The 21,420-nt window shown below is 47.0% G+C and overlaps 1 protein-coding gene across 3 annotated transcripts in view; it reads right to left on the bottom strand.

The window, feature by feature from the left end:
* Window positions 1-19,864, bottom strand: part of PDZK1 (PDZ domain containing 1) — a 37,025-nt gene extending 17,161 nt beyond the window's left edge. Inside the window, exons 1-5 of one of the 3 annotated variants that reach the window (XM_045997409.1) lie at window positions 19,709-19,808; window positions 6,567-6,617; window positions 3,659-3,870; window positions 2,712-2,961; window positions 696-832 (exon numbers count right to left, since the gene is read on the bottom strand). In XM_045997409.1, coding sequence (XP_045853365.1) covers window positions 696-832; window positions 2,712-2,961; window positions 3,659-3,868 — 597 coding nt within the window. In that variant the 5' untranslated portion in view covers window positions 3,869-3,870; window positions 6,567-6,617; window positions 19,709-19,808. Of the gene's footprint in view, window positions 1-695; window positions 833-2,711; window positions 2,962-3,658; window positions 3,871-6,566; window positions 6,618-19,708 lie in introns of all 3 variants that reach the window. The other 2 variants (XM_045997439.1, XM_045997380.1) reach the window with 2 other exon arrangements.
* Between the last annotated feature and the right edge of the window lie 1,556 nt (window positions 19,865-21,420).

The raw sequence follows: 21,420 nt of genomic DNA, 5'->3' as shown, positions 1-21,420 counted from the left end.
CCTACCATCTCACTGGTGAACACTATCTCCATGTCCATAGCTGTGTTTGCCTTTGCTAAGTATGACCTCACCCACACAGATGCTAACTGAATCCAAGTGAGAGCTAGAATTCAGAAAACCCAGAAAGGTACTTAAGTGAAGTACTTAAATCTAGAAAAGGAGTTTGGAAAACCATGAAAAGGTCTACTTTGAAAAATTATTCTACCAAGAGAAGATCAAGTTGGTCAGTTTTCAAGGTTCCATATGACCACAGAGGAAAACCTCAGAGGGCTATCCATGTGTCAGGGAACTGTGCTGGGACATAAGATTTGGGGTAACATGTCTTCCAATACTCTCTATGTGTAGCTCTCTATCCATCACCACATTGGTTATCTGCCAGCTTGTATTAAAACATTTTAGTAGAACACTGACTTTGTTATAAATTCGGAGGGGGCTTCCAATCAGGTACAAATAAGATCCAAAATTAACAATACTTTAGAATGCTTTTCTCCAAAAACCTGAAACCAGCAAAGGCCTTATTCCAGAACCCCATGTTAACACTGCTGACACCACTAGTGAGTCCGTACCCTCTTAATGCAAAGGGTTGGTTAACTCTCATCACTATATTCCTCCCATCATAATTTGCCATTCGTGTCTTCCTGTCACTTCCAGTAAGAGTAGAGTGAAAAGTAAGGAAAGTCCCCTTTGGGCCATACCTTTGCCACCACTTCCTCATGGCTGGCATCTTCAACATTCTCTCCGTTCACTTCAATCAAGTGATCCCCAGCCAGGACACCAGCTTTCATAGCCACGCCTTGAGGCGTTATATCAGTCATATACACTCCCTTTTTACCTGAAAGGGCATGGACAAGCATTACAACTCCATTTCATGGAAAGTCCAATTATAAAGGGTTTTCTCCCCAAAATGTAAAATTACAACTTCCAATTTTAAGGCTAACTCAAATAGACTGGGTCTTCTGATCTTGAACTAAAATTATAGCTCCTGGCACAAAGTCTGACACAGATGTTGATCGGTTTGGTTTCTATTAATCCGAGTAGAATTTCTGAGTCCAGCTGAATGCAAGGAAGGAATCTCAGAGGGCAGTAGCCTCTTGAGGCAGAAAGCACCAAGCCATGCCCTTGATGCTTCCTTGTGCCTTACTCCCATTCTTTGCCTTTGTGGAATTAGAAGGCTTCTGTTCCACTCTGTCCTCTTTAATTAGTACTATTGCCAACCACCATACACCAGTGAAGTCACAAAATCTCACTCATTCTGGCTTAAGAGAACAGAGGCACAGAAGGGTGGGCACACACAGTCAGTCTGGATTAATAGATGATGTGACTTAGGTGCTTCTTATAGAAATGCTGCCACTTCTTTCAAGATACTAATATTTCAACCTGGTCAAAGGGTAGCTTCATCAAGACAAAATAAATGATTTATAAGGAATAACAGTATAAACTGCTGCCTTAAAATTTCTCCGGTTGCCTTGTTATATATTTGTCACAAAGAAAACATTTTCTTCATAAAGCAAATCGAAAACATTTATTATGTATACTAGCACAAGAGTCCAAGGAGTAGAATCTGAATTATGATAACTTTTACACCATTTTGCTGATAATGGACTTCTATGAAACGTCCAGCTTCCCTTGACCTGCACCATTATGTTTAATAATGGACAAACTTGAGAAGTACCTTTTTTTTAAGCTTTTATTTATTTATTTGACAGACAAGAGATCACAAGTAGGCAGAGAGACAGGCAGAGAGAGGAAGGGAAGCATGCTCCCTGCTGAGTAGAGAGCCTGATGTGGGACTTGATCCCAGGACCCTGAGATCATGACCTGAGCTGAGGACAGAAGCTTTAACCCACTGAGCCACTCAGGCACCCCGAGAAGTACCCCTTATAGCTACTTTACGTCACTTGCTATAGGTTAAATAAGCCTTGGAAACAATTTATGTCTACTATTGCTCGGCTCTTTATGATTTACTCAATTACGACCTGTGCTTCTCCAGTAGCGGAAAGAACGTGGGAGGACTAACATTCAAGGTCGAACCGGAAAGGATTATGTAGTGTCTGTGTCTCCCGCCTACATCCCAGAGACACCATCACAGAACCACGGGCAACTGAGCAAAAGTCAGCCTGCATCTCTATTAATTCTTGAAACAGATCTTCTAGTACTTCTAGTACTTCCTGTCAGACAGAGGCACCTTAGAGCAGGGGGGAGGCTAGGCACTACTTCAGTGTCACAAGAGGGTGAGGACTAATATAGCCTCCTCGGAAACTAGACCAGGGTCTGCCTCATCAACAGGTGCTCCAGAATTTGCTGAATAAAGGAGCATCTGGGCACTCAGAAGTGAAAAAGTAGCTATTCGAAAGTAGCTATGATGAAGAATCTCCTTTTTCTTGCCTTTTCTTCCCCTTCTCCCCTCCCTCCTCACCCTAAGGCAGACAGGAAAGAATAACAAAGAAGCATCAGCCCTCTCACCCTCTGGCCTCCAAAGCTCAGCCCAACAAACACTAGGGGACAGGAGTGCCCAGCACCCCTCCCTGCCCTGGGCTGGGTCCAGTGTTTTGATCCCTCATTGCGCAATTGTCAAAGCAAGGGAAAGGCCAGGGAGGGAGGGTAGGAGGGAGAAGCTGCAGTTGGACAGCCAGAGCATCTGAAAAATCTGTCAAAGAAGTCATTAACCAATAATAATATCTTTCTTCAAGAAAGGCCACCCTCGAGCTCACCTTGGACAGTTTTCAGAGAGAAGCCATAGCTATTCCCCTCCTTCATCAGGTAGCAGAGCCGTGGCTGGGTCCAAGTCTGTGCTCCTTCGTTCATCCCAGAGGGTAGTTTCTTATCATTCAAACTCGGCTCCTTCTGACTTTGACCCAACTCTTTCAAGTCTACCTGTTTTTTCATTGCTTTCTCATAGGAATTCCCATCCAGGACTAGCAAAGTCACTGAATTCCCACTCTTTCTGACTAGATCTACAACCTAGGAAGAAGAAAAAGATCACTTTAACCAAGAAGCCTATCAGTGCCCATAGGGAATCCTCACCATCTGCTCATTCTCTGCATCTAGAGATTCAGAATGCTGACCCCTGAAGCCCAAAGAGTCAGCAGATGGGGCTCCAGCCATCTGTACCCCATTTTTCCTAAGATCCAGGGGCAGATTGGAGAGGACAGGGCTCTAACACTGTTGTAACCTAGACTGTGGCCCAGTCTCAGCTGGGCTAATAGAAACAGCATGGCGTAGTGGAAGGAGCATCCACTAGGGGGTAGGCAGAACTGGGGCAGGTCAGACCATCCATGGGTTCGCTGCATGAGCACATTAGCAAGCAAAGTTCTCCGTGCCTCTGAGCCCTCTTCTGTGACATGTGATATGGAACCTCATGGGTTCCATGAGGAACCCATGAATTCATTCATTCCTTCATGAATATGAAATTGCCTAGCATAGTTCCTGGCATATAGCAAACACGATGCCTATGGACTCTGGCACTATTCAATCTAGGAATAATTTTACAGATCCCAGTTCATTGGAAGGGACTTGAGTAGCAGGCAGAAGGTAGGGCCATAAAGGGGTCTGCCTTGCCAGTGGCAGCTGGGAACTCTCCGCCGACCCCAAAAACTAATCAGCAGAGATGTGGAGACTAAAAAGATCCTGGAGGAAGAACCCCAGATGGCCCACTCACCTGCATATGCTCTTCCTTGTCCACAAAGACACCATTGATCCTAAGAACTCGGTCTCCATCCTGGAGGCCCGCCTTCTCTGCCGGGCTTCCCTTCTCAACTACCCGGACCAGGTGGCCATCAGTGTCCTTCTCGATTCGCAGGAAGAAGCCATAGCTTTGCCCTTCTTGTTTAGACAGTTCACATTCTCGCGGATGGAAGGTGGAAGCCATTTCTGTGATGAAAAACAAATGGATAAACCCATGGGAAAGAAAATCTGCTTGGAGAGAGAACCCTTGTCCTCCATCCCCCCAATCCTATTCTTCTAACCATGTCAAACCTAGACTGCAGCCAACACGGGGGGCACAGGAGGCCACCTTCCAGGACTTGCTAATGATTTCCAAATCTATGCCCCAAGGGTGATCTCTTTACTTGTGTTTCAGACCCATGTATTTGGCTGTGTCCTGGACCACAAATTTTTCAGTTTCAATAGGTCTAAGACTAAATTCCTCTCTGTCCCCTGATCTAAAGAAACTAGGTCCAAATACCTGACCTAAAATTTTTTAAGAAAATCCAAGCCCACTCTCATTCAAATAGGACAAGCCTCCCAAGGACTAGGACTTGAGGATCAATCTGTGGGCAAGACAGACCTATCCTTTGCCCCCCCATCAGGGAGAACGTATTTTTTACAACAACACATAGTGAATGATATGTTAGGAAAGAACAGAGTTGATGAGGCAGAGTATAACAGAGGGCACTGGGAGTAGGGAATGGGACAGGCAGAAATAAGAATGGCCTCCTGGGAAAATGATTTTCCTAAGACCTGAAGGATGGGTGGGAGTCAGGTGAGGGAGGACAGGATCAGGAAGACCTTGAACAAGTAAGAACAAAGACACCAGCCCTCACAGCTGGCCTGATCTATTGGAGAGGAGATAGAAAAGCGGTAGATAGAAAAGCACCCAGTTCCTACGGGGAAGGCTGCTGCTGGTGTCATCCATCTCTCCTGGCTGAAGCGTTTTCTTTCACAGGTGAATAAGAGTGGGGATCAGAACGGCTGGTGCCAGGCAGAGGCCAGGTAGCAGAAGGTTGGCCTCTGCTGTTGCCACTGCCCGCAGGGCAAGCCCTGTGTTTGGCTTGTCACAGTTCCCTACCAGTAAATCGGAGACTGTCCCTTCCCTCCTAGAGGGACAGGGACAGATGAGAATGGAGGGTGGGGTGGAGGAGAAACAGCAAAGTGCTCCAGGCTCCCTAGCAGCCACAGCACAGTGATTCCAGATAGCCATCTCTGACCTTCATGCCCACAGAGACACACAGTACAAACTGGGCAGAAAGGCTCCAACTGCCTGACAGCTTGGCCACTGCAGGGAGTCGTCTCAGCCGAGTCTGGCAGCCACGCCATTAGTGGCAGGAATGACTAAGCAGTCAAGAAAACAAACCAAGAGACACGGTTTCAAGTGATCTCTCGCCAAGGACCCAGGGCCTAGGGCCTGAGCCCTCCCCACCGTGTCTCCAAGGAAGAGAAAAGTCAAGCCACAATCACGTGGGCAGCGGCCACCCCTGGGGGACACTGGCAAGCTCTCGAAGCATGACTCGCTACCAGGAAGACACCGCTGTGGGAGGAGACGGGGAAGAAGGGTACTGGGGGGAACTGGGCAGCACCCGAGCGGGACATTCTCACATGCAGGCACCTGATCTCGCGGAACCTTTATTTTTCTTTTGGCAGAGCATCTGGCCTGCATGTTATCAGTTCCATTTTCCAGCTCAAACCCACATCTATGTCCAAACTCACCTCTAGATCCCTCTCAACTTTCAATTTCATGGGACTAAAAACTGAAAAAAACCAAAGCTCTCTGAAATTTGGGGGTAATTATAGAGAAACTTCAACCAAAGCCTGCAAAATCCACAACATGTCCTTATAATCAAAATAGAGGCCATTCAATGCTGTGTTTTCACCAAAAGAGGAGATGGTCTGTGGTCAGCACATGCATGCTCCTTCCTAAGGCACCCACCCCTAAAATTCAGCGATCTCCCACCCTGGGTGTCCGCCACAGTATATGTAATTGCTTTCTCTGAAGTTCTGCGAGGATAGAAAGTGAAACTCCTTGTCAGCCAAACTAGTTCCATGTTTAGGGAAGGGGGAAGAGGCATCATTTTCCTAGGTCTCCAAGGGGACCCACAAGGAAAGACAAAGCTCTATTTCTTGGCAAAATCCCGAGTTGTTTATTTATTTGGTGAAAGTTTTCCAGACAGCAATCACTCAGATCTGCACTTGTCTTTGAAGCCTCTGGTGCGGGCCAGGAGATGGCTACCGCTCTGAGCCACCTCGGGCTCCTGCCACCACATCAGCCCTTCCATGCGATCCAGCCACTGATGCCGGGGCCCATGCCACACTGATGAAATATTTAACCCCTTCAACCATAGCAACAGAGAAAAGCAGATTGATACCCCAAAAGCTGGGCTTTCCATTGGACCCTTGGCGCCCTAAAACAATTTCCTTTGCCATCTCACCAAGTGACACTTCAACTAGAAGCCAAAGAGCCTGGCTCTGGTCCAGCTCCAGGCCTGGGTCCATCTGGTGTTACACCCACCCCTAAGTCGGGGCTGGGATCCATGACTTTAGCAAGACTATCCCTGCTCCGTGATGAGGATGCCTGGGACTCCGGAACACCGGGCCTAACTGGAAGGATCTTTGTATTTAAGGATACTTATTCCTGTTTCTTCACCCCCAGCCCCCATCTTCTGTTTCCAGAGAAAATCCAGATTGGACCCCTATGGTGGACAGGGAATTAACTAGTGAAGGCATATGGATTTCTATAATACTGTACCAGCAGTCATCGAATGCTGGAGTCTGTTAAATCTTCAGCAGCCTTTTCCCCCAGTTCAATCTGAAATTTCCAAAATAAAATACTGGAAATGAAAGGAAGCTCTTACCCCTGCTGAGCTCTGGGAAGAAAGTCAGCTCTTGGCAACAAAGTTGCTTGTCTGTAGGAAAGAGAACAAAGTGCTGGCTGGTGGTCAGGGTGGAAAGCCAGGGTTCTTTTTAATCATTCTTAATTATTAATCATACCTTTAGACCCATCCCTTCTTCCAAAAGAATTAGATTATTGCTACCAGAAAAGAGAGCAATACGACCATAGTCAAGAAGGGAAGTTCAGCGTACTTTACAAATTGGGCAGGTGGGACAATGACAACAGAGGAGGGCAAGCAGGACCTCGGGAGGTGGCCAGAGAAGAAAGAACTGAAGCTACTGAGCTGTTTTCCATAGGAAAGAAATAGCTGGTGGAAACTAGGGACTCTTCTGAGCCCAAGGCAGGCCAATGCGTCTCAGCTCCCAGGCAGCCATCAACATGGGCCTATCTCTGACCCCGAGTCAACACCCCCCCCCCCCCAACAGAACAGAAGTCTAAGCCAGGAGGTGTTCCTGAGGGGAGCGTGATCTACGTAAACAAGACCCAAAAGCCAGGAGAGTTCGGCTTAGTGGGCCAAGGCTAAGAAGTCATCTCATTTTGCCCTCCATTCGCCTGTTTGGGGCTGGAAGCTACAGGACTTCCCTCAGCAGGGCTAGCCAGGACCACAGTGAGACTCCATTCAACTGATCCCCGTGCCAGTGGGACTTACAGTGAAGTGTGCCTGCCCTGTCACTTTGCACATCAAAAAGTTCTCTGTTCTACCAAAATAATCATAATCATAATCTAATTGTTAAAAACAGGCAGAGGACCTCAATAAACCTTTTCCCAAAGAAGACATTCAGGCGGCACCTGGGTGGCTCAGTTGTTAAGTGTCTGCCTTCGGTTCGGGTTGTGATTCAGGGGTCCTGGGATTGAGCCCCGTATCAGGCTCCTTGCTCTGAGGAAAGCCTGCTTCTCTCTCTTCCCTGGCTTGTGTTCTCTCACTGTCTCTCTCTTTGCCAAATAAATGAATAAAATCTTAAAAAAAAAAAAAAAGAAAGAAGATATTCAGATGAGCAAAGGGACACATGGAAAGCTGCTCAAATCACTAACCATCAGGGAAATGCAAATCAGAACCACAAGAGTTATCATATTACACTTGTCAGAATGACCAGTAACAAGAATAAATAAATATATAATATATATATCAACTCAGCTATAAAAAAGAATGAGATCTTGCCATTAGCAACAACATGAATAGACCTAGAGGGTATTGTGCTAAATAAAATAAATCAGAGAAAGACAAATGGGGTAGGATTTCAGTTATATGTGAAATCTAAAAAAGGAACAAACAAAGCAGAAACAGGCCCATAAATGCAGAGAACAGACAGACAGTTGCCGGGGGAAAGGGGTGGGGGGTGGGCAAAAGAGGTGAAGGGGAGTGGGAGAGACAGGCTTGCCATCATGGGGATGAAAGGTGCAGCCCAGAGAATACAGTCAGTGGTGTTGGAATAGCACTGTAGGGGGACAGACGGCAGCTACACTTGAGCATATCATAGCAAAGTTGTCTGCTCACTATTTGTACCCCTGAAACTAATGTAACACTGTGTCAACTATACTTCAAGAAAAAATAAAAATTAAAAAAACAGAACATTCTGTTCTAACAATAGCTACAATCGAAATTTCTAATTAAAAACTATCATAAAGGGGCACCTGGGGTGGATCAGTCCTTTGAGGGTCTGATTCTTGATCCCAGCTCAGGTCTTGATCTCAGGGTCATGAGTTCAAGCCCTTTGTTGGGCTCCACAGTGGGCGTGGAGCCTACTTTAAGAAAAAAAAAAAAAAAAACTATCATGGGCAAGAATGCTCACAAGCCTACCCAGTGTAGGAAACAGGGGAGGGAGGGAAGGGATTTTAAAGCCACTTAGCTCATCAAAAACCCATGATCTACACGTATTTGAGAGTCTGAAGGTCAGTGGGAGCCTGATAAGAACACAAAGCATTTCCCAATACAACAGTCTCTGAAACGTTGCCCTACTCCAACACAGTTTATCTAACACCTGGGAGCTTCCAGGTATTATTTGGTAAAGGAATCCTGAGGTTGCCAAAGATCACATAAAACACAAGTCAGGTGAGATCAAATTCTGAGGAAGGAAAAGAAAGGACAGCTCCTAGAAAATTAAGGCAAGAATTATAGGATCTTCATTCATCTCAGACCTGGGGGTCGTCCACTCATGCTCAAAGACACCATCTGGTTTCATAAGAGGGAACAGATATATTTAGCTCAAACAGTATAAATTCATAGACCTTCAGGTGAGGCCAGCAATAATAAATCTCACTGCCATTTGAAAACTCACTACATGTCAGGCATGGTACAGAACCTCACCGAACCCTCCCATCACCTTACAGATTTGATTTTCCAACCCCCACTGGCCCCCAGAATCACCTATAGAGATTTATAAAAGTAGATGCTTAAACCTCATCTCAGATCTACTGATTCAATCTCCCGGCTTGAACCTGAACATGCACATTTTGAGAACCACCCCCACCCAACTAGCTTAAGAAACTAGTGCTTAAAACCATCCCTTGCTGCTCCTAACTCCTGTTTTCTCTCCTCAGTCTTGGCATAACACCCTCATGGGTCAGAGAGAATGTCAAGGTTGGGTGAACTATTAACAGCCACCTTAAGCTCACCTCTAGTCAACATGAAAAACCAATTGGGCAGCTTGGTTAGGGGAGGCCATTGCCACCCTATGTGGTCCATGGGATCCAGCTCTGACCATGGCCAATGTCCTGGCCAACAGTATAGGAGTGTGTGACGACCTTAGTCTGGGCCTCATGCCTCCCTCCCCAAGTCCCAGTTCTGAGCCAAACAGAATCAAGCAGAGGGGGGCACCTGGGAAGCTTAGTCGGTTAAGTGCCTGCCTTCAGGTCAGGTCATGATCCCAGAGTCCTGGGATCTAGTCCCACATCAGGCTCCTTGCATAGCAAGGAGTCTGCTTCTCCCTCTGCCTGCTGCTCCCCCTGTCAAATAAATAAAATGTTTATTAAAAAAAAAAAAGAATAAAACAGATGAAACCAACCTTGAACAGCTCCCATGTGCTCTTTATTCTATGAATTAAGTGTGTGGGCCCACTCCCCAACCCCTAAATCTAACCATCGCAGAGGCCATGTCTCCTCCCCCATCACCCTGTAGGTAGAGTCTCAAGTTCCATCCTTGTCTGAGGCCCCACCAGTCATCTTGTGATTCTACCAGTCATCCTGTGAGGCCCTGGGGAGGGGTGATGCTTGCCAGCTCTACCTCACAGTTTCTTGCTCCCTATCAACCTCTTCCCCATCCCTCCCCCTTATTTTCTTCAGTTAGCATATGGGAGTGGATGAAGTCTATTTAGGATCATGAACAAAGGTCCTTCAACTTTCTCCTGAACATCAAGAAGACCTAGGACTCTAAACCTGATTTCATTAGTCCATGCCACGAATGTTTGCCTCACACTTAAATGCAAAACACTCTTCAGTGGTTGATGGGATAAAGTTTAAAAAAAAACACCTCTATTCTCAAGAGACTTTGTAGTTGAATAGGAGTGAAGGAAAAGTTTTAATACAAAAATAGCTATCACCATGAACAGAGTATAAATGCCATACGACCTACAACGTGACACAAGCTCAGGAAAGCTCCATGGATTAGGTAGGACTTGATGTAGACCTTGACAACAGATAGGTAGAATTTCAGCAGATTTGAAAGTAGGAAGAGAACATTCTAAACAGAGAATAATGTAAACCTTCATTGTGGAAGTGGAAACATGCTGGGGTGCGGTCAAGGAAGAGTTAAGAACTCAACATGACTGAGGGACAGCAGCCAATGTGTCCTTCCATCATGGTGACACATTAGCCTGTAAGGGCCTCCAATGTCAGCCCAAGGAGCTCAAGGCGTATCAGCAGACGGATGACAGGACCAGAGCTGGGCTCCAAGAATCGCAGGTGGGATGAAGCAAAGATGCCCTGTGGGGAGGCCAGGTGAGAGGCTGTTGCCTAATCCTCCTCACAGTGAGGCTTATCCAGTAAGGCCCTGCCCTAGGAGGGCAGCTGTGAGAACAGAGCGGAGGGGACAGTGGTGGAGGAACTACAGCGAGGACAGAGTATATCAGTTCTTCAATCCCGTTCCCTCCGATTTCTCCATGCAGAGGTGGCCACAGACAGGGAGGTTTCCGTAACACAGATGTCCAAAATACTTATTTACACTCACTGTGACCAGTGAACAGGAGGTACAACAGGGCCTCAGTCCCCAGTGGTGTGTGTGTGTGGGAGGGGGTCCCTGTTCCTCTCCCCAGCCTCTGCAGACCTTACTTCCATGCAACTTGCCGGCCGTCCCACATCACCAGGAAGGTGCCTCGGCTGCACCAAGCGGCACACGTACAGTACAGCCTTCTGAGGCCGCCGCTGAGGCCACAGACCATGGCTGTGTTTTGGCTTCTCTCTGTTCTGAGCTACGAGGATACTCGAATTCTGCAGTCATCTTCCCATTCCGTCTGCTGCTCCATAAAGGCCATGTGTTACTTGGATTTATGACCTTAGCTCAGTTTTTCCTGCTACCCAACTCTGAGAGCTCTCCTCCGTTAAGCCCTAGACTCCCTTTCTGTGTGGACTGAAGTGTCCCTCCCAGAATTCGGATGTTGAAGTCTTAACCCTCGAGGTGACTGTATTTGGAGGTTGGGCTTTACAAAGATATAAGGAAGGTTAAATAAGATCACAGGGTGGGGAATAATCCAGTAATCCTTGTGAGATGATGAAGAGACACAAGAGAAGTGCAGCACCCAGAGAAAGGCCATATGAGCCCACAGAAGGTGGCCATCCGCAAGCCAAGGAAAGAGGTCTCAGAAGAAACCAGCCCTGCCAACATCTTAATCTTGTATTTCCATCCTCTAGAACTGTGAAAAACTAAATCTCTGCTGCTTAAGCACACACACATTCCACTGCCCAGTCTGTGGTACTCTGATTATAGCAGCGGGGAGACTAATGAGTCTTCCACTTGGGTCGGATGTTGCCAAGGGAAGGTGTCAGAGAAGCCCATGCCCTGGTGACTAACAGAAGAGTGATGGGAGTATGGGCCTGGAGCTCAGGACAATGGACTGGGCATGCACCACAGAGTTAAGGAAAGCCTCCGAGTGGGAACATGGAGGACGAGGTACCTAGGATAAGGCCTGGGGTAATCCTATATCCAGGCAATCACAAGAGGAAGCAGAGAAGGAATAAGCAGAAGGCTGAGATTTTACAGTGCAGTCAAAATGAAAAGCATTTCAAGATTGTAACTGACAATGCAAAATGACGTTAAGAGGTAAAGAGAATGAAAACAGAACATGTCACTAAGCTTAGAACACAGGAGTCCAGGATGGAGAAGGGCCTGAGAAGCTAGTGAACAATAACAGAGGCAACAGATATAGACACATCTCGAAACGGATGATGGACAGAACAGGGATAGCAGCTTGAGGGGAAATGCAGGGCTGGTGGTTTTATTCTGTGAAAAAAATGAGCAGTGTGTTGGTGTATCAAGGAAGGATACAGGGAGCACAGAAAATGGGTTTTACCTCGATGGGATAGAATATTTCCACAAGGGCCAAAGTTAAAAAAAAAAAAAAGAGGGGCGCCTGGATGGCTCAGTGGGTTAAGCCTCTGCCTTCAGTTCAGATCATGATCTCAGGGTCCTGGGATCAAACCCCACATGGGGCTCTCTGCTCAGCAGGGAGCCTGCTTCCCCGCTCTCTCTCTGCCCGCCTCTCTGCCCTCTTGTGATCTCTCTCTGTGTCAAATCAATAAAACCTTTAAAAAAAAATGAGATGAAGAAGAAAAGAAGGTCACTTACCTTGGCTCCAATCTCTCCTGCAGAGTAACTAAGACAAATCAGGAATTCTGAGGATATGGACCTAAATGTCCAGTGGGCTCAAACTGGTAAATCGTTAGGGTCAGGAGAGGCCTGTGGGTTTGCTGCCATTTAGCACTTTGAGACAGCTGCTGGGAGGGGACAGGAACCAGGAATTCTGGATCTGCCCATTTCTCAAGAGAATCTGGAAATCCAGATTTATGCAAATTTTCCCCACTGTAAAAAGCTGACAGCTATTTCAAATTTTTAAGAAACTCCATGTAAACCCAACAGAATTGAGCCCCTGGGCTGGCAGTATATAACCACTGGCCAAAAAGGATTTCCAACATCTACAGCATTGCTTTGCTACAATGAGTCAACAAATTGAATACAATTTTCTAAGAAACAACTTAGGTTAATGTTTCCCTATTAGATAGATCGGCCAATCTCATTAATTGACAGTAGACCAATAAGGATGGCTTCTCATGGCTTTTTCTCACCACAGGGTCCACGAATAGAAGGAGAAAGTGGTAACTTTTACCATAAGTTGGGGTTAGACATGTTTAAAAAACAGAAAGCTTGGAGATAAGGATTTCTATACTTACAATGAGCATAGAGCTAGAATGTTAGACCAACATGAGTTGGCAGGTAAGAGAAGTCAGAGGGTAGGGCTGGAGAGATGAAGAGTGTCAGGCACTGGCTGAGCAGGACAAATGGGGAGAAGGAAGGAATGGAAGGAGTAGTTTCAAAAATTAAGGGGTCAACAGAGGAAAGGTCATCTTAAAAGATCTATAAAACAGAGTAATTTCTAGTCATGAAAAGTCTAAAAGAAATGTCTAGGTATATAGCTGATGTGAAGGGAATTGGTATTTTTATTTCTGTCTTCCCATATCATTCAAGTCTCAGTAAAGGACATTATTAAGAACTAGAGTTTTGGGGATAACCCAGTTTTTAACCCCAGCATCACCACTTTCTAGCTGTGAAAACATGGGTGACTTCTTTAATTTTGAGCTGAAGACAGAGGCACACCTGGAATAGGAAATGCATATAGACACAGTGAAGAGGACCTAAGATCGACCAGGTAAAGCATCTGAGCACAGTATCTGGGACATAGAAGGCAAGCATGCACATTGTCTTCCTGGCCCTCTGGTGGGAGCCCCAATCCCTTTTTCTGTGAGAACACTTGAGCAGTATTCCCGGTTTTCTCTCTAAAGCAGACAAGAAGGGCTGGGCTGGGGCTAAGCAGGCCCCTTGATCACCAGGGTTCTCCACAGCCCCGCTCTTTAAAGTTAGCATTAACCATCAGAAAGACACGACTGACGATTTTTGTTCCTCAGGAACTAAAACTCATGTAACGAACTCCAATTTCTCCGACCGACCCCAGAAGGAGCATGTAAGTCTGAAAGCCAGAGAATTACAAAAATAGAACCAAATACCATATATCAAAAATGCATAAGTTTCTGGGGAGCTTTACAAAACTTCCAGACCGGGGGGGTGGGGTGCGCCACCGGAAGCAGACGAGCTCTAACAGGTGTGCACATGAGGTAACCAGCACAGGCACCAAGGAACAGACAAGGGTGGAGAAGGTGCGTGAGGGGAGCGGGACCTTGTACCCGGAAAGCTACTCCAGGTAGGGACCATGGCAGCCAAGCAGTAACTAGTGAGCAGGCTCACCCGCCAGGCCACATCCCTGAATTTCCAAAAGATTCAAGAAAGGGCATGGGAGAAACGAATTCTGTTTGGAAGCAGAAAAACAGAAGAGCGCTGTCCGCTGTGACCCACAGCCTGGTGCAAGGACTTCACCAGGAAGGAAGGGGTGGGCTCTTCTGGCTAGGATGCAGCAGGATTGGTCTACAAACACGGTGCCTATAGCCGCTAGTCACGATGGATCCAGTGCTATCTTGTCTAATACTTGGGAACCAGTGGTGCAGGGAGTACCAGACCACAAAGAAAACAGTGTCTCCTCAAAAGGCACTTATGTAACCAACACCAGAGCCGTGGAAAACCACGCAGCAGTCACTGAGCCACACGGCAGGTGAATAATGTTTAACCCTAGTAATTGTGACTGTGGATGGCTGTTTGTAGGACTAGGATGTACCACGGAGAAATCACTTCTGTTTCATCAAGGCATGAGGGGAAGAGAGGGTGGGAGCCCAGGGTGACATTCAACCCAAATGGTATTCGCTTTGCACTGAACTCCTTGCTGGTCTATAAAATCCTTGGAACTTCAGCGAGAAGGCAACATTCCCAGGAAGCTTGGCCAGGCATCTGGGCGCATTGTGTCCTCATGGAGAACACTGTCTCTCCCTCCCTGGTGTGCATCTGTGTCATGAGTGAGACAGACAAAACACTAGAGTTCTATCAGAAAAACGCCATTGGTGGAGACTATGAGATAGTAAGTCAGCACGGGGACAGGCCAAGAATTCCCGACAGCCATTGGCCCTGACCAAGGCCTCCTCCTACCCTTGCACATCTGCCTTCCTTCAAGGGCAGCCTCAGAGCCTCAGCCATGCAGTTTCTTCCAACGGCATAAGAGGAATCCTATCGTGTCCCAGCTGGGACTGACAGATGTCCCCAGCAAGGAAGAGATAAAGATTTCATCTTTCTTCAAAAACATTTAACCCGGAGCAGGTTCTAGGTCTTCACTGCAGATAATTCACTTGGGACCACCTGGATTCTTCCTTGGAAAAACAAGACCTGTGGAAGTTCAAACACTCAAGTATCTTCATTTTAAAGAATTAGTGTCAAAAACAGAAGGATAAGCGGGACCCTAAAATATGTATTTGCTAACTTTACTTTCCCATTGTCACAGTTACCATTTGGTCTTAGCCAGCAAGAGATTTCAAATGTGGGAAATTAATGAAATGCATTCCACTGAGCATTATGTGGAAAAGAGTGACTCCAGGCCCAGGGAGTTAATTCTTACTCCTCATTTATGATAAGGAATGAATCTGCTTATCTCAAAGTTCATGTGGCCAGCTGGTACCAAATACTACCCCCAGCCACCAGGTATCATGAATGACACTTTGTCCTACATGGCAGGACTCTGGGCTGGAGGTCAAGGTCTTTCACACTTGACTTGCTTACCTAAGCGTTCTGCAAGCTGGGAGAAGGACAGAGTCAACATTATGTGGGAACAAAGACGCCCTCACAGAGGATAACTTTTGCCACTGGTAAAGCTGGTAAAACCTGAGAATAGCCAAATCACCCTGAGGGTTGGCTGGAACAGCGGCTATCCCTCAAACTTGCACCTTGTTCTACAAGACCTCTTGACATTGAATTTCTACCCCCTCATTGTTTTCATGTGTTCCAGAGTCCTCCTGCCCCCAGGCTCTTCCACCTACTGCCTTGAGATCTTTCCATCATTCTATCAGGTTCTAAAAGAATCATTTAAGGGGCACCTGGGGTGGCTCAGTCAGTTAACCATCTGACTCTTGATTTTGGCTCTGGTTATGATCTCAGAGTTGTGAGATCTAACCCCGTGTCAGGCTCCATGCTCCGCTTAAGATTCTCTCTCTCCTTCTACCCCTTCCCTGCTCTCTTGCTCTCTAAAAAAAAAAAAAGAAGAAGAAGAATAAAAATAAATAAAAACAAAAGAATCATTCAAGAAGCAGAATCCAGACTCCTTGCTCGGGCATAATCCCACCCTACCTCATTCCTCTAGGCGCCTCAGCAGACACCCTGCTGGCCTGCGCATGGCCACCCACACCCAGCCTGCCCTTTGCTCATGCCTGGAGTACCTTCCCCACTCTGATTAGTTATACATAGTATCTCTTAAGTAAACATTCTTTCCAAGTGAATGAATCTAAAATCTACCCGTTTTTAAGGCTCAGGTCAATTTTAAGTTAAACACAAATCCTGTCCTGAGCACCACAGTCTGAGGGCATCACTATTGTCTGAATTTTAAGTATCATTTATACAGTCGACAAGGTATATTTGGTTCATACCATGGGGCAGGCAGATCCCAAGGCCCTAATCAAATTAGACACTGTCCTGCCCTCACAGAGCCCAGGAGTGCAGTGGGGAAAGTTAGAAACACAATTACCCAAAAATGGCATGGGTACAGTAATATCTAAAAGAAAATGTCTTGTTATTGTTAAACGTGTTTATTGAGGTCCTACTGAGCACCAAGCACCAGCCTAGGTAACTATTATGGTTTATATTTAATCCTAATGATCCACACTGAAAAGAAATTAAATAAATAAATAAATAAATGTGAGAAAAGGGGAAAAAAGAAAAAAGAAAGAAAAAAAGAAATCCTAATGGTCCATGCCACAAGTAAAAAATAAATTAAAAAAAAAAAGACTGAACAGTTAAGTTGGTTTCCCATGGCTATTTGGATAAGCCACAGAGCCTAGATTCAAACCCACTTGAGTCTGGGCTCCTTTCACCATCTCCCCAGCCTCCCACCCCTGAGGTATCTGCTGTGTTAGGGGACACAAGTAGTTAGACAGGAAAGAGGAAGGCAGCCCAGGTAAAAGGAAGAGCACGGGTATGAACGGTCCAGAAAGCCAGGAGAAGATGTGTATGTTGAAAGGAAGAAGCAGTTTAGGTGAGCCTTGGGAAGCATGTTAGGCTCAGTCTTACAGATCTCCAGTGTTCGTGTTGCATGAGGTTTAAAGCCTCAGAAGCTGGAGGCGGCCTCAGACCAAGAGCAAACCCTGGCAGAGCTACCCTCAAGCTGCCTAGAGGCTACTGTTCCTATTTATCAAAACTCCTTGCCGCTACCTGGGCTCCTTCCTTCTCTGGGGCTATGCCCATCACAGAGCTGCCTGAAGACCATCAAACAGGGGCACCTGGCTGACTCAGATGGTTAAGCATTTGCCTTCAGCTCAGGTCATGATCTCTAGGTCCTGGGATGGAGCCCCAGGTCAGGATCCCCGCTCAACAGGGAGTCTGCTTCTCCCTCTCCCCCTGCCCCTGCCACTGCCCCAGCCCCCTGCCACTTGTGCTCTCTCTCAAGTGAATAAATAAATCTTTAAAAAAAAAATCATCATGGGGCGCCTGGGTGGCTCAGTGGGTTAAGCCTCTGCCTTCAGCTCAGGTCATGATCTCAGGGTCCTGGGATCGAGCCCCACATCGGGCTCTCTGCTCAGCGGGGAGCCTGCTTCCCTCTCTCTCTGCCTGTCTCTCTGCCTGCTTGTGATCTCTGTGTCAAATAAATAAAATCTTTAAAAAAAAAAATCATCATAACAGTAGCACAGACAGTGTGTGAGGCCCTCCAAGTTACGTTCTCCCATGTAATCCTCCAGATACCACAACGAGGTGGTTGTGCCTGTCTGACAGAGGAGGACACAGAGTCTCAGAAAAGAAGAATATGTCTGCTTGCAATGCAGCTTTCCAGCATCCACACTCTTCATCACTTAGCCAACGAGAGTAAGAAATCGTGAGGCAGCCCCTCATGAAATGCCAAGGAGAGGAGTTGCTGCGATCTTGAGGAAACCTATCTAAGTTGAACTTGCTATGCTCATATGCAACAAATATGAAAATCATTTAACCAGGCTGTGGCCAGAGATGTGCATCCCTACATGATCAAAGCCAGGCCCTCTGATGCCCCGAGAGTATCAGAGTGCTTAAGCATCCTCTCCTTGAGAGCGGTTTCTCAAAACACCCTGATTCCATTCTTGCAGCCCATTTAGCTGAATAGCTAAGCATCTACTCTATGCCAGGTGCCTTCCTAAGAGCTGGGATTAGAGCAGTAACACAGAAGACGAGACCTCAGCTCTCCTGAAGGCTGACATCTGGCAAGGGTGACCAGTAGAAAGTAAACAAGAGGACCTCTGGTGACAAAGGCTATGAACGAGGAGATGTGGTGGTGGGACTGAGGGGGAGGCTGGCTTGGAAAGCCCTTCCTGGGAAGGTAGCATTTCGATTCAAACCCAGACGATGGGAAGGAGCCAGCCTTCTGAGCTGCAGGATAATGAAGTCCTCATACTTAGGGCTCCACCTTGACTTGGTGGGCTGAAGAGGACATTGGCCGTGATCTAGTCCCAACTCCTGATTTATAGGGGAGTCCAGAGCGACTTGTTGAGATGAAAACACCAGGACGAGGTGCCTTCCCTCACCACAAGCCTGTTTCCTCCCACAGAGCCTTTGGTACACACACTGGAAATGTACACACCTTACGTTTATGCTTTTAATCCCCTCAAACATGTCTCATTTATAATTTTATATTCAGTACAGCCCTGGGGAAAGCGAGGCCGTCACTGATAGATGGTGAAACTGAAGCCCCAGCTGTCTTGTCTAACGGACTGTCACCACCAACCAAAAACAGCTCCCAACACCAACCAAACTGGTGCTCTTTGTGCCCTAGTCCCGTGTCCTTTCTCATCGAGGAGAAGCAGCTGTCTACAAACACAAGACATCATTACTAGCTACTTCATAGTTTATGGTGCAAAGACCAAACAAAAGAGTCAAAGATAAGAACAATTTACTTAGTCATAACACACAAACTCAAAGTCCCTGAGTTATTTGCTGCAGGAAAGAACATGTGACTACAGGTGACTAGACACCCGCACTCCTATGACTTCTGGATATAGGACTGAGAGCAAGCACATCGAACAATGCTGCAGGGACAGCTGAGGAGGAAGGAACCAGCCCAGACCAAGGGTCTCCTCGGCTGGAAAACCCTTATATGAAGTCACCTTTAAGTTCCTTAGTTCCTCTTAGGAAGACACCAGTGGTTCCCAAACCTGGCTGCACACCAGAATCATCTGGAATGTTAAAGAAACAAATATTTTCAGACCCACACAAGACCCAAAGAATTATAAACTTCAACGGGTAGAGCCTGGGGAGGTTGCTTGAAAACTCAGCCAGCCTAGAAACTCACTGCTTTTTTCTCATTTCTTAGTGTTGTTATGTGATGAAAAGAGGAGATGCCTGTTTTTATTATTGGGTGGGAAAGTTAAGTTAGGTTTTACTCTTGAAGGGAGGCTTCCAGAAGAAAATCTCCAATGCATAAAGCCCTTGCCTAGTGGGGAGGTCCAAGGACCTCCTGGTGACCTGTGAGGTCTGTTGTCACGCTCCCTTTGGGCTGCACGCCAACCCCCTAGGCAACCGTGGGAAAGCTTTTTCTGAGGATCAGTTTACCAATTCCTTTGTGAAACAGACCCTAACCTGTGAGGGTCAGGCATCACGAGCAGAGAGAACCTCAGAGTGTGAACTATTCCCTCCTACCCCCACCACAAAAGGCCCCTGGCCCCTTCCCCGCAGGCCTCCCTTCTGCCCTGGATAGCCAGCCACTGCTTGGAAAAGGAGAAAGGAAAGAAAGAAGGCGGTTCAAGCCCAGGCAGCTGGTGCCCTCAGTCAGGGAGACCAGAGTCGGCTCTTACCTGAATCTGGAAAGAAGAAAAGCTGGTCCGTTCACCAGGGAATTCTCTCTCTGCTGGTGAGCTCTAGTCTTGGAACTCACTGGACTTTGAACAAAGATTGATTTAAAAGCTGATGTATTTAACAGAGACCTGTGGTCTGAGTTCAAGTGACCTCTGTCCTGCTTCCTGCCAGCTGGTGGGCCCTGAGTAGCTCAAACCTGAGACAACCCACAGCAAGCCCAGTGCCACGGCCCACCTAAGCCCTGAGGGGACGCTGCTGCTCGCCTGCCCCTCCCAAAGAAGGGGGAGCAGGGAGAAGAGAAGGGGCATTGGGGGAGGAGGCTCCTCTGCCTTCCTCATTTCTCTCCCTTGGCAAATGCCTTGGTCACACCAAGCAACACTCAGTGAATTAGGACCCTCCACCGTGCCCCATCCCAGGGTTGTGGGGGCACTGCGGTTCACCACCAGAGCACCCTCGATCATGGAGGGCTCCCTGGGGAGCAGAAATCTCTGTGACCCCCTACGTAATAGAAGGCCTGATGCAGACAAGCCACAGTAAATGGAGCAAAGCCCCTCAGGCGCCCTGCTCCGTCCCCTGGGAATTTTTACCTACACTCAAAACCCTTGCTCTTATTTCCCAGACTCCCCTCCTCTTACCCGCTCTCTCCTCCCTCCCTTTTCTCACCTGAGGATGCTCTGTCTCTATTCTCCAGCCTCTTGAAAATTGCCTTCCCCTTCCACCCACTTCCCTCTCAGGCTTGTCTCGGGCAAGCCCAATGGGGGAAGGTGGAAGGCTGAGGACCACCTGGGCAGTGGAGAGGGGCCCCAGGCGCTCAGAGCAGCAGCTCAGTCCTACCAGCAGCACCCACACAGGCAGACCCAGAGCCAGGCTCCTGACTGACTTGGATCCGCAGCCCACACTGCAAATCAGGGCGAGAAAGTGCTCCAGGCAGTAAGGCGAAGCTAACCCCAGTCTGTGGATGGGAGCCCTCCTCCTCCACCCATGCTTGAAGGGCTACTGACCTTGGAGGGGCCTTAGGTTTTCCCGAGAAAGGCTTGGCCCAAGCCAGAGGGTAAATGGTCAAAAATGACAAACATCTGAGCAGCTAACTCAACTCAGATCTTGTCCATCTGGATTGCCCTGCCCCCAGGGCCTCCTGTGTCTCTTCCTAAATGGCAAAGGAGAAGGGAAAAATCTTGACTGAAGATTAGAATACCTGTGTTCAAGTGCTGACTCTGCCATTTCCCGGGGCTTTACTCTCTAGAGTAATTTTTCTTTTCTTTTTTTTTTTTAAGATTTTATTTATTTATTTGACAGAGATCACAAATAGGCAGAGAGGCAGGCAGAAAGAGAGGAGGAAGCAGGCTCCTTGCTGAGCAGAGAGCTCAATGCGGGGCTCAATTCCAGGACCCTGGGACCATGACCTGAGCTGAAAGCAGAGGCTTTAACCCACTGAGCCACCCAGGTGCCCCTAGAGTAATTTATTTCTGACTCGGAGTCTCACTTAAACTTCATCATCTGTAAATAATTGTAATTATATTGTTTTTAGATTTTTTTTAAAAATATTGAGTCAAAAGGTCTCTTGCTTCTGTCCATAAATCCTAATATTTCCCTCCAGAGTTACTCTAGGTCTACTCTATTCTACATAGCAGCCCTTCAGATATTTGAAGGTTGTTATATCCTCCATAAGCCTTCTTTTCTCTGGGATAAAATAAATGCCCCTTATTCCCTA

This window comes from Meles meles, chromosome 1 (assembly GCF_922984935.1).
Source record: "Meles meles chromosome 1, mMelMel3.1 paternal haplotype, whole genome shotgun sequence".
NCBI classification, from domain to species: domain Eukaryota; kingdom Metazoa; phylum Chordata; class Mammalia; order Carnivora; family Mustelidae; genus Meles; species Meles meles.
This window is presented reverse-complemented; position numbering and strand designations above follow the sequence as displayed.